Source organism: Populus trichocarpa, chromosome 3 (assembly GCF_000002775.5).
Source record: "Populus trichocarpa isolate Nisqually-1 chromosome 3, P.trichocarpa_v4.1, whole genome shotgun sequence".
In the NCBI taxonomy this organism is placed as follows: Eukaryota; Viridiplantae; Streptophyta; class Magnoliopsida; order Malpighiales; family Salicaceae; genus Populus; species Populus trichocarpa.
Window position 1 is genome coordinate 10698455 of NC_037287.2, and position 13501 is coordinate 10711955.

The window sequence follows — 13501 nt, forward strand, 5'->3', positions numbered from 1 at the left end:
ATTGCAGTAAGTGTTAGTATAGTCAATACAAGATAGGTAGCTAATGCTACGCCACATGCTGTATTAATTTTTTTTCTAATATATATATAAAAAAGAATGTTTAGGCAATACCATCATTTTTAAAGAAGTAGAAAAAAATATAACATCCAGGTCATTGACTTGATTGGGTTCAATAAACTTGATTAATTTAATAATATAATTAGAAAAAAGCAACTACAATAATGATGCAAACAAAAAAGAGCAATATTTAATTATAAAACATGAGCTGCTAATATTATATTTAGGAAAAAAAGAAAGAAAAATTCATTGAAGACTCATCTTCGCTCCGTTGTGAATATAATCTCATTACCGGAAAGAGTTTACCGAGATGGTTCTAACACCATTACAAGAGGTTGCATGCGTCGTTAAAGCAATGACTCGAAAAACAAATTAAACAAAATATCATGAAGTGAGCATCTTAAGCTTGTAATTAATTAATTAATTTAATTTAATTCAAACACAAATTCTTTTTTAAAAAACTAAATTTAACATAGAATAACAAATAAAAAGACTCGAGATAACCCGAGTTATTTTTAAAATTAGTGAAAAATCCTATATGAAGGAAATAAAAAAAAATAACAGAGCCCAATCTCCAATTAAATAAATGTTAAATGATGAAACTGGAAAATATAAGCTTAAAAAAAAGACAAAAAAAGAAGAAGCAAACTCAAGTAAATTTCTTAAACCTGATTTAATCTCCTAAACTCACAACTCGTGAAATCCTAAATCTAGACTCAATTAAGAATCTCAATTCTCAACAAATTTAGTGTTGAAGGATGAAATAAAAAAAATCAATTTAGAAAACTTGTTAAAGTAAAAAAAATAGTAATAAAAAGAATGATGACCAAATCTAATAGGAAAAAAAACTAGAGTATAAAATCTTAAAAAAAAATCTATTTTAAAAATTATCTAAAATAAAATAAATAATAATAAAAGAAATGAGGACTCAATCTGACAGATGAAAAAATCGAAGGAGGAAGGAATTGAAAAAAAAATCTTTTTTTTTTATAAATTATTACAAATATAACATATAGTAATCAAAATAATAAGGACCGAAACAAATTGAAGGTTTGTTTTGAAAGCTTGAAGGGCTGGACATGAAAATCAAGGAGGAAAGAGAAAATATAGGAGAAAAGGCCACCGCGCCAAACTGGAGATCAGTAATCAACACGGGTCGTGGAGGAATGGAGAAGCTGCTGAGATGACTCCAACCCCTTCACGAAAGGCAGTGTTTGGCTACCAAGAGACTCCTCACGAGTCACTCATCACGCGCCAACTAATTTTTTTTTTTTTATACTTTATATCTATCAAAATACCAAAATTCTCTTGAGTCAAATTGATTATAACTAACAAACTGAAATAAAATACAAAAAACCTTTTGTGCATAAGTCATTTATTTTTGCTTCGAAGAATATTTATTTATTTTTTTATGCTTTTAAAAAGTAATAATATAAAAAAACCCTGCACATCACTTAAATAATTTTTGCTTTGAATGACAACTTTATCGTTTTAAATAAGAAAAAAGTAAGTTATTCCAAATCTATTTAATAATGTCTAATAAACCTAGAAAAAAAAACATTATTATCTCTAATAGTTATTTCAATAATTTTCTATTGAAAAAACAAATTCATCATTTCACCATTTAATCAACAATAAATTAAATTTATGTGTACAGTAAAACTGTAATACATTCTATTTTTTTTATTTATTTTAATTTTCTAGCATAGTCAAGCTAGATATCCTTTCCAGTCTGTCCACCCAAGTACAATGAAAAAAAACAAAAAAACCTTGTCTCTGTTTTTTTCCTTATATATATATATATATATATATAAATTAAACAGAGCCTCCCATTTACCATGGTTTATGAATTCAAGCAAACCAGAGTTAGGTATTATTATATTTATATACGGAGGGAAAAGCCATGATTGAGATAATTAGCCTTCCTGACAAGAAGTCATGATTGAACTTACACACTACCACCACTTCCCCACCCCCCTTCCCCCTCTCTCTTTTCTATATAATCCCCCACACGCACTCTCTTCCTAATCCAAACACAATCAACTCTCCATCTCTCCTGTTCTCTCTCTCTCTCTCAAAACAGAACCAAAACAGAAAAACCTTGATTTTAAGCTTAGTTTCCTGCCCATTTATATACAAAACTAGGTTATATAATTTGCAGCAGGGTTTTAATAAACCCCTTTTCTTTCTGGGAAAAGGAAGATGATGATGGCTGAGAAGGAAGATCTGGGTTTGAGTTTAAGTCTCAGTGTTCCTCAAAATCAGCATTCTCTGCAGTTTAATCTCATGCCTTCACTGGTTCCATCTACTGCTGCTTCTTCTCTTTCTGGGTTCAATCCTCAAAAACCCTCATGGAATGCGACCTTCCCTCCTTCAGGTATGTACTTTTGCTATTTTAAAAACATTTTCCATTTCTTCCTTTTTTGGTAAATTCAAGATCTGCATGGCCTCCTGTTTCAGATCCAGCCCTGTTTCTTCCCTTTCCAACTATTTTCTATTTCCTTTTCCCTCACTTTCCCAAGAAACAAACACATTACAAAGCCTTTTTATTTTTTAAAATTATTCTTCTTTCTTTCTCTTTTCAAATAAAATAAAATAAGTGTTCCTTTTCTATTTTGCTTTTTCCCCCATGTTGTATTGGCTTTTATCAATCGCTTTTACTCTACTTTTCTTCTATTCGATAACACAAACACCCCCCTCTTCTTTTCTCAAGATCCTAACCCACAAATTTTCCGACTTTCGATCTCCGACTAATTCGAACCCCATTTGACACTCTAATTCATCTCACATGCAGATCAAAACTCTGATCCATACCGCGCCGAGACCAGATCGTTCCTTCGAGGAATCGACGTGAACAGGTTACCATCTACAGCTGATTGTGAAGAGGAGGCAGGTGTATCGTCTCCAAATAGCACGATATCGAGTATAAGTGGAAAGAGAAGCGAAAGAGAAGGGATTAACGGAGAGGAGCATGAGATGGAGAGAGATTATTCTCGTGGAATCAGTGATGAAGAGGATGGTGATACCTCGAGAAAGAAGCTCAGGCTCTCTAAAGATCAGGCAGCTATTCTTGAAGAAAGTTTTAAAGAACACAACACTCTCAACCCAGTAAGTATTCTATTTTTTAAGCTAAAAACCCAAACTTTCTTCCTTGGTTGTTGAGTAAATTGAGGAGAAGTGGACAAAAATGATCTTTGACTGGTGGATTTTTTTATCTGACTCTTAAGAGTCAGAAGCAAGGAAATACTGGTGGCCTTCCCGTGTTTTCTGAGCAACCAAACAATGCAACAGAGAAGTTATTTTTTTTATTGGGGTTAGATTCGGAGGGTATTTTGGTAATTGGAGCTGACAATCTGTTGTTTTGCTACGTGCAGAAGCAGAAGATGGCCTTGGCTAAACAGCTAGGACTCCGACCTAGACAAGTGGAGGTGTGGTTTCAGAACCGAAGGGCAAGGTGAGAGATAATCCCTTATGGCATCAAGGGCATTCCTGGCATTTCACATATATTCCCCCCCACGACCTTTTTTAGCCTTCTCGAGCTGTTGTATTTACGCAAGAATGTTTAATTCTGCAGGACAAAGCTGAAGCAAACTGAGGTTGACTGTGAGTTCTTGAAGAGGTGCTGTGAGAACCTAACGGCGGAGAACAGGAGGTTGCAAAAGGAAGTTCAGGAGCTCAGAGCACTGAAACTTTCCCCGCAGTTCTACATGCAAATGACCCCACCAACCACCCTCACCATGTGCCCATCATGTGAGCGTGTAGCGGTCCCACCGTCCGCATCATCCACCGTTGATGCTAGGTCCCATCCCCATATGGGCCCCACTCCTCCTCATCACAGGCCCATCCCCATCAACCCATGGGCCCCAGCCGCACCAATCACACGTGGACCGACTCCGTTTGATGTACTACGTCCTAGATCGTAATTAGAACAGAAAACAAGTGCCACTTGGTCATTTAACTCTTCCAGGGGCTAGTGGGACGTGTAGGAAATGGAGGGGGCAAGAGCCAGGTGTAACAGCGTACCGTATTCTCGTGCTCGAAGTCTTTGGTCTAAGATATGGTTGTTGCAGTGCGTGCGATTCGGTGGGTCTTCATGTTTTGTATTATTGACCCATCAATCTCTTAAAAAACAGGGTTGACATAATTAGTTTAATCTGTGTAGCGTTAGCAAATTAATACTAAATACTCCTTTTCCTGTCAAACACAGAAAAGCCGTGAAACGGGAGGAAGAGGACTTTGGATGTAAAGATCAGTATTTCCTTGTTATTTTAACCTAGTCGAAGCCAAGCGAGGTGTTTTTCCTTTAACTCTTAGTTGCTATTTTTGTTCGTGCAAATGGCTGGCTGGGGATTCATCACACTCGCATCCAAATCTCAGGGCTTTGTTTCGGCACAATTTTTGGCAAAAATTATCCCCCTTTTTTTTATTATGTTGATATCTGTTTTTCTAGCCTATTAATTAAAGCATGAAATTCCCAATAGAGAGCTCTTTCCCAAGAAAGTCTATACATTTTTTCCATCCTCGATTCCCCACTAATCTTTGACATTGAGACGATTGCCCTATTAGTTGGGGAGAGTACTTCCGCAAGCTATAAAAAATGTGGACGATGAAGAGCGAGATTGAAGGATTTTTATTGGATTAGAAAGGACTTAATTGCAAACAAATTGGACTCGAACAGATTAGAGATTACTTGGGCCTCTAGTTTTGAGATTTTAAAAGATCCTGGACCTATTTTGAATGAAGGCCTATTCATCTCAAACGAATGGAAAATTAGAGGTAACCTGGGCCTCTAGTTGAGCTACTAGAGGCCCAGCTAGGGCAAGAAGCAAGTATCCGATTGAGTAATGATATTTCTTAAAGACAAGAAATACATTTTCATGATGTTCAATGAAGCGGGGGCATATCAAAGAAGGCCATGATCTGGAAACACAGAAACTGAGTAAAGATTTATCTGCAAGTATCGAGAGGACTTCCACTATCATATCAGGTGGAAGATTTGTCCCTTCAACTCTCTGCTTTTTCTTCGTTGGAGGTTAGCTGTAAAATCATGTGATAGTCAAGAACCATTGTCGAGGTCATCAAGAACGAAAATTCTATATATAACAGCAAAGAAGAAGGGGAACCCAGAGCTCTGAGCTCTGGTTTTACCTGTAGTAGTTAGAGTGTGTTTAGTAATAGAAAACAGTTTTTTTTTCCTTTTTCAGTATTCATTTCTTTTTTCAGTTTTTCGTTTCCAATGAAAAATTATTTTTTTATTAGTTGAGAACAAAGATGATTTTTTTTCATGGAAAAAATATTAAGAAATATATTAAGATTACAACTATTTTTCATAAAAATCAAAACATCATAATATTTTATATTTGTGATAATTTAATTATAGAATATTAATTTTATCACTGTAAGAAAACTAGAAAATGCTGACGGAATATTTCATCGGTGTTTAAACAAATATTTTGTTAGTATTTTAATTATCTATAAAAACCCGTTGCTGAAAAATATATTACTGGAGATTTTATCTCTGTTTGTATTCTCATCGGTAGTGTTAAATACCGATAGAATATTCGTGCTAAAAAATCAAAATCAGATTTTGTTGTCAATTCTCATCGGCAATGTCAAATACCGACATTTAAAATTTAGAATTAATATATTGTAATAAAATAAATATTAAAAATAACAATTAGTTATAAATTTGCACTAATTTATTATAATTATTGTGGGAATTGACTAGACAAATAGCAACGATATAGAGAAGATACACGGTCACACACACGCACACACATAGATATAACACTGTAAGAATTATGTAGAAATAACAGCATATATGTCCGGCCAATATCTACCATACGAATTATTGGTACAAAATATTCGTGAATGTAGCTGGTGGATTTATTATGTGGGTGTTGTCATGATTCCCCTGTCACTCGTTGCTAATGATCCACAGAGGGGCAGAAAATGCAAGATGCCGTGGCTGCTAATGGGCGAGAGCATCTGCCAAAACACAAATTGGTTTTACATGGGTCTTAACATCGAAAGGCTTAATTGTTTTTTCAGACCTGACGAGGAGAAGTTCTTTTGGACGGCAAGGAAGCCCGGCAGCCCGCCACCAGTATAAAGAAATGATCAGGCCACCTTAATTTCTTACTTGTATAATCCGCGAGGCTTTGCTCCGGCACAAAGAAGAACGAGATCGAGCCTAAAGATTGTGTTAAAGAGAGAATTCTTAGTTGTAACACTAAGATGAACTTTGATTGTTCTTCAATGAATTCCCTTCTCTGTTAACAGAGAACAGGAAATGTCTAACAACAGACTGCAGCTGACGTAACTGTCTACAACTCAATTACGTGCAAATCATTGATCAAAACACAGGACCACTTATTCAAAACTAAAACTACCGATTCTAATGGCGACACTGACAGATTGGTTTCAGACTTCCAGCTCGTTTATGCATTATTTGTGGTGGTGACCTAGTGGTGAGACAGAATGCAGGGGAAGTTTTGACATGGTTTTTAGATTAGTGCCGAGAGAATAGTTAAAGAAACTAATCTCGATAGTCGGGCATCTAAAGAAAATTGATATTTGCAATGAAATAATTAATCTATGCTAAAGGAAGGATTGGGTGTCAAAATGACTGGAGTTCCTATCTCTCTCTCTCTCTCTCCTCTCTTCCTGCTTCTTCCTTTTCTTCGTTGCAAAGCCAGGTTATCCTTACCCCAGCTCACACCTCTGTGTGTTTTTCAGTTTATAGGACTGTGTGACACACAAATTTTGAGCCATATTTTTCTATGCAGAGTAGGCACCATATTTCTACTCCAGTGGTTGTCTAAGTGGCAATTGCTAACTTCTTTACCAATCATAGCAAGCACCACAATCTCCATCAATGAAGCCGACTCCATTCTCCATATAAGAACCTGCAACTACAACTCTATTCTTCACACTCTATGAGATAAAGAAACGTGATTAGGATCTATAAATACCCTACCTTGGTCACCAGCAAGGACTGTTTTCCATCACTTCGCTAATGATACATGGAAATTTTCTCATTATGAATCGAAGGATGAGCTAAGAAACCATACTCCATACCGATGGGAGTTAAGCAGGTGGCAAAAGATGTGGTAAATCATGAAGTTCTTGTCTAGTAATGTGTTGATGTCCTTTTGCCATGTTGTAAACAATCGTCATTAAATTGTTACTTTATCAAACTATATTTATTTTGGAAAGCACCCAAGTCGGCATACCAAACAATGGATGGGCATATTTATTCACAGAATATCAATCTGTTTGTTGAGATTCGCTATATTATTTACACCTTTAGGTCTTCGAAATCTTGGATTGGATTGAGTATTTATTTGCTGCAACGAGATGGGGGCAAAGAGTAAGCAATGTTTAGTCCCCGTAGATTCAACAGTGCTCCATTTCAACCCTTGTAAACTTTCTAGGGTCGCTAACTTTTTAAATTTGAATGTTCCGACTTAGGCACGAGAGTTAGTTTCTACTTTGTTTTTTTTTTTTAAATTAATTTAATTTTTTTTTAAAATTTTTTTTTTTAGTGTTTTTTTATGAAGCAAATACACATAAATTAAGGTATAGGATGGGTTCTTTCCTTCGGAATAGAGAAATCCTAAGAGATTTATTCAGACAGCTAAGAACAGACAGCTAAGAAGAGAAAGGGGACACCGAAGGCTAAGAAGCCTAATGAGAAAGGATCAGGCTACTAACCTTAATGCAGACATGGCTATTTACAGATACAGATCCTTGCTTTGGGAGGAGGTAAATAAAAAAGGATATACTTATAAGGTGGGTTATTAGGTTTTTTCAGGATCTAATTTTTTACCCATGCTACAACCTACCTAAACCTTTGTTGCCCCTCCGCCCGTGGTCACCAGGTAAGGAAGGAAATTAGCCACCATTCAACAAGGTTCACACACAAAAACATTCTCTACAACTTCATCATGTTTTCTCTTACTATACATTATTTTCTCTTCATATATTTACTAACTTAAGCATCTTGTTTTGCAGAAACCTCACATTCAAACCAGCCCAAAAGGCAGCCTAAAAAGTCCATTCATGTATGAAGTATTTCTCTACATCATCAACACATTTTCTGAATAATTAGGCTATGTTGCAGAAGTATCCCTGCTCCATCGAATCTGTTGTATCTCGGACGTGATCATGATTAAACGTGAAGACTTGTGGGCAGCAAAAGTCTATTGGCATGCTAACTGACAAACTGGTTTTTCCCCACAGTTTCAAAACTGGTTCAGATTACATCTTTCGCTTCTGGGCGGAATGCAGTTTACGCTGCAATCTGCAAAAGAACTTTGTAGTCTTGGCATTTGGGACACAAGAAAATCGATCATCGCAGAATATTATTGGACCAAACTGATCTGGACAGGATAGCAATTCCAAGCAACAGCAAAGACTCCGCTATTACCATCCTCAGCCTTGGGTAAGCGCAGTGTCCGTTGTAAAAAAAGATTTATCTGAGCTAAAAAATGAAGCAATTACAAGGAGAAATACGAAAGATTTGCAATGATTGTTCATAAGCAATAGCAAGGATGGAATTTTGTAGTTTGCTTCTACAAGGATAGGAACTCAAGGCAACGTGTAGATTGCAGAGTCTATCAATCAACTATGTTGGAATCAGCAATTGTAAATTTGAATCCAGAATGACTTCATTTACTGATTAGCATTTTCAGTAACTTGTCAAAATTGTTAAATTGGAATGAGATGAAACACCTGCTTTGCATATAAATGGAAGTCGCAATTCACAACTTTTATTCCAATCAGCTAGTGTGCTGTTTAAGGGTCTATATGATTCAATTAGCCAGTGTGCTGCTTCAATATTTCAAGTAAGGAATCAGACCTTCATTTTCCATTACTACATTCATTTGCAGCACTCAAGGTATCGATAAACTGACACCCATTTTCCCGACACTGATTTCGAACGAGGAAATAGACTCCAATTTATGAAAAATATAAATCCGAAACCATTCAGAAAACATTGCTTTCCACCAGTATGCTGGAAAGGAAGAATCGAATGAATGAAAAAGTCCATGGTTATTTAGCAACAACGATTCAAAAAGTATTGTAACCAACAAGTCTGAAGAACAAAGAGGAAGAAGATACATTAATTCTCCAATTCAATTGCAGTTTACATAATAGTAAACTAAGCAATCTCTGTATACCATGAGTTCTAAGATCCTTGATACCAAGTAAAATTATATTCATGATGTGAGTAAGAAAAAGAAAAGTTTAAACATCGAATCCAAATCCATCCTGTTAACTCTCTAATAGACCGAATGATCTTCGAAGATTACCTTGAAGGTTTTCTTCTTATCTGTGCACTTGATTTCTTGATAGACTCTATCCTTTGGAGCCTGATCTGCTCTCTGAATTTGGCTATGAACTCATCAGCCTTCTTGTCAACATCAGGTCCTCCATCACTTGCACTGCTAGCAGCCGCTGCTTCTTTTTTTGGCCTTGCCGCTATGCCTGAAGCAAAAGAATTTCCTGCTATGTCCTCATCCTCATCCTCATCCCCCCCCTCCTCCTCAGTCCCTGATTCCTCGTCAGATTCCATGGCCAATTTCTCCACATATTCTTCTTCCTCTTCCTCTGGGAACTCCATGAAAGTTGACTGAGGCGTAAAAGTCACTCTTTCACGGTTCTGCCTATCAGTCTTAAATGAGGATTGATCAAATCCCACTGTCTTTCTCCCTATTCTCTCCATTGCACTTGCTTCAACTTGCTTCAATCTTTTTTCTGCATTGCTGTTGATTCTGTCATCAAATTCTTTCTCCTTCCTCGCCTCACCAAGCAAATCGTTGCTTCTAAATGTCTTAACTGACTTTGGCATTGTTAAGTTGCCACCCCTGTTCAAATCTTTAGGTTCAGTTGTGAAACTTCGCTTCAGTTCTCTTTCAAGAAAAGCCTCATCATGAATAGCACTAAAACTTGGTTTCATTGATGATGATTTTCGATTCATTGATGGTGGCGGGGGTGGGGGTGGTGGTGGTGGTGGAGGAGGAGGAGACCTATAAATGCTCTTCTTCCTCACAAAATCCTCAGCACTTTTGCCTTGCTCCTCGGATGAGAAAGACGGTGAAGTAGAAAACTTTTTTGGTGAAGAAAATGAAGGTGAAGGGGACAGTTTCGGTGAAGAAGTTGCAGAACCGGTTCGTGCTGATCGAGGAACTTGGGAATTAAAAGACCTGTTGTATTCAAATTCCTCCGAGGAAGGAGGCAGATTATAAGGAGGAATATCTGCTTCTTCTCTCATTTCCATTCTTCCTGATCTTGATCTCCATGGAATTGGCGAAGGAAGCACAACATTCCCCTTCAGCTTCTCTTCCAATTCCAGACAATCCCACCCTCCAAACTCTCCACCCTTCTGTTTACTCGAATTGCTTGAAAATGTTTTAGAACCTGTAGAATTAGACCTACTAATAGAAGCAGATCTACCAGTAGATTCTTTACCAGTTTCATCAACATCTGCGGCTATGACTCGTGATTTTAAGCTCCTAACAGGCAACAAGAGTGGTTTTTCACCAATTCTTGAGCTGGTAGCTCTCTGTTCTTTATCAAGAACGGAGTTCTGCTCCGCTACAACTACCACAGGATCATTCCTATAATATTGGTTACTCCACGTTTGGACCTTGGTCTCTCCGGACTTAGGTGAGCTATCAACATCATCATCGAAAACGGATGAAACCTGAAGGAATCTAGACACGTATGATTGAGCATTATCAAATTTTGACTGGTTGCTGCTGTTGTTATTTTCCTTTTCTGTTTCATCATTTCGCTTGCTAAACAGGCCATAAGAGACAGCTATACCAACGAAGACAAGGTGGAGAAACTCCCAACCTCTAGTGTTTAGAGTTTGGTTGATGAATTCAGGGGCTTGTGAAGGAAAAAGTGGGAGTATAATTAAAAAGACTGTGACTATGAGAGCTTTGTAGAGGAAATGAGTATAGTACTTGGTTGGATTTGCTTGTTTTTGCTGTTGGTATTTGGTGCAGTATGTTGCATCTGCCATTGAAGAAGAGAAAGGAAGGAGCAAGAGAAGATCTTCTGGTGATTGTTTGCTGGTGTTAATTCAAAGAGAAGAAGAAGAATAAGAAGTAGAAGGGAAGACTTCGGGGTGAAGAAAAAGTGAAGAACAAAGGGAAGATCGAAGAAGAAGCAAGAGGTAGAGAGGGACAGTGGAGGAATGTTTTGGGGAGGAGTGAGCAAATTTCAAGCTTTTAGACTGGATTGCTTTTAATGCTTCTTTGCAAATGATATAGCAATTAGGCGATGACTGTTGCTTTATTCTCGATCTGAAACCTTATTTTTATTTCCAGGCTTTAGCATTTTGTTGACTCATCAGTGTGCGTCTGATGCTTTCCTTTTCCCATTTTTATCCTTTGCTTTTCTGGGGAAAGTAGCTGATCCCTCCAGGATTGAGTTGAAATGGTGAATAACCTTAAGACTAATGTGGGCTGAACACCTAAGACTTGGAGGTCTCGAGTAGGGACTAGAAACAATCTTATTATGGAAAGACGAAGGGAATATTTCGTGTCTGCGGCCAGGTGTTCTACAGAGTTAGGCACATTAACGAAGTCAAAGTGGATCGATCATTGAAGAATGCTATCAGTTATAGTTTCTTTTGAAGTCATTGAATCTAAGTAATTCTATATAAGAAATCTCCTCAATGATAACTTTTCCTCTTTTTTTTTTTTTCACAGTGATGTCATATATATATATGATGCTATATACAAAATCTAAGAATAGAATAATGTTGAAATTAATTTGTTTCTAAAATATTTTTGATTGTTAGTAGAATCCCTATGTGTTCATACAATATCTCTGAATGATTCTAAATTTACAACTTATGCCAACACCAAATTTCTAATGTGCAACTTGTGTAGTGAGTTGTAGAAATTGTTACTTAATATGGCTGTTGTAAGAATATTTGCCAGTTGGTTTTCGAACCTCACGAATGGAAACTAACTACTTTTAGTTTTGAAATTTTATTTAATGAAGTGTCTATCAATCTCCACGTGTTTAGTGCGATTATGCCAGATAGGATTGTGAGCAATAGCAATGGCTACCTTGTTATCACAGAACATGTCCATCTTGGAGGTAGGTGCAAAGCCAATTTATGTTAGAAGTCTTATTAGCCATATAAGTTCATGAAATCCTTTATCCATTCCTTGGAACTATGCTTCAGCACTCGATAGTGCCGCTACCTTTTGCTTCTTACTTTTCCACGTAACAAGATCCCCCCCGATAAACATGAAGTAGCCTGAGGTGGATCTTTTATATGTGGTATTCCCTGTCCAATCTATGTTTGGTTAACTTGAAGATGATTATTCTTTACAAACATAAATCTTTTTTCCAAAGAGGATTTTTAGTATTGCAAAATCCAAATCATTGTCTTTATGTGGTCCTTACTAGGTTGGTGCATAAATTGACTTCCTACACTCACTGTGTATGCAATATCATGACGAGTATGTGAAAGGTAAATAAGTTTCCCAACTAATCTCCAGTATCTTCCTTTGTCTGTTGGTATTTGGCTTGGATACTCCGTGAGCTTATGATTTTGAATGATTGAAGTGTTTGCTGGCTTGCAATCTAGCATTCCAACATCACATAGTAAGTCTAATATATATTTTTGCTGAGATAGAAATATACCTTACTTTGATCTAGCAACCTCCATTCCCAAGAAATATTTAAGTTCTCATAGATTTTCCATCTTAAATTCGGTTGCTAATTGTTTTTGGAATTTAGCAATTTCCCTTGTATTATCCCTTGTAATGATCATGTCATCTACATATACAATTAAAGTTGTAACTTTACCCTTTTGATACTTAAAAAAATATTGTATAATCTGAATTACTTTGGCAAAAGCCATACTTCTTCATTGCTTGATTGAATCACCCAAACCATGCTCGAGGTGATTGTTACAAACCATATAGTACGGGCTGTAACTTGCACACAACTTTAGTTTTTAAGATGTGTAGCCTAAAGGAGTGTTCATGTAGACTTCCTATTCAAGGTTACCATGAAGAAAAACATTCTTTACATCCAGTTGATGTAATGGCTAATCAAGGTTGGTTACAAGAGATAAAAGAACCCTGACTACATTTAATTTAGCCATTAGTGAAAAAGTTTCTCGGTAATCTACACTATAGGTTTGGGTGTATCCTTTTGCAACTAGCATTGCCTTGTATTGTTCTATAGATCCATCAACCTTATGTTTAACTAATAAGACCCACTTGGACCCAACTGTCTTCTTTCTTTGGGGTAGTGGAACTAAGGTCCATGTTTAATTCTTTACTAGTGCCCTTATTTCTTCTTCTAATGCTTTCGTCCATTTGTGTTCCATTAATGCTTCCTGAACTCTAATAGAAATATGACATGCAAAGAGCTCATGTGAAAAAGTCTTGAGAGGCTAAGGTAA

At 36.6% G+C, this 13501-nt stretch overlaps 2 protein-coding genes across 4 annotated transcripts; one reads left to right on the top strand and one right to left on the bottom strand.

Annotated features, from left to right (window-relative positions):
* Positions 1–2012: 2012 nt before the first annotated feature.
* Positions 2013–4364, top strand: LOC7471643 (homeobox-leucine zipper protein HAT4). Of its 2 annotated transcripts, XR_002980974.2 has the most exons (5): positions 2013–2434; positions 2852–3165; positions 3432–3511; positions 3632–4140; positions 4265–4364. XR_002980974.2 is itself a non-coding variant. In XM_006385487.3 (4 exons), the coding sequence occupies exons 1-4, from the start codon at positions 2260–2262 to the stop codon at positions 3978–3980; spliced, it is 918 nt and encodes a 305-aa protein (XP_006385549.1). In that variant the 5' UTR covers positions 2013–2259; the 3' UTR covers positions 3981–4364. The 2 variants fall into 2 exon arrangements, 1 of the variants encoding a protein (XP_006385549.1); XM_006385487.3 differs by having other exon boundaries at positions 3632–4364.
* Positions 4365–8148: 3784 nt separating this feature from the next.
* Positions 8149–11509, bottom strand: LOC7461989 (auxilin-related protein 1). Of its 2 annotated transcripts, none has more exons than XM_024597720.2 (2): positions 9375–11509; positions 8149–8542 (listed from the first exon to the last, which is right to left on the bottom strand). In XM_024597720.2, exons 1-2 carry the CDS (start codon positions 11090–11092, stop codon positions 8494–8496), a joined length of 1767 nt encoding a protein of 588 aa, XP_024453488.1. In that variant the 5' UTR covers positions 11093–11509; the 3' UTR covers positions 8149–8493. The 2 variants fall into 2 exon arrangements, with proteins under 2 accessions (XP_024453488.1, XP_024453489.1); XM_024597721.2 differs by having other exon boundaries at positions 8149–8537; positions 9375–11506.
* Between the last annotated feature and the right edge of the window lie 1992 nt (positions 11510–13501).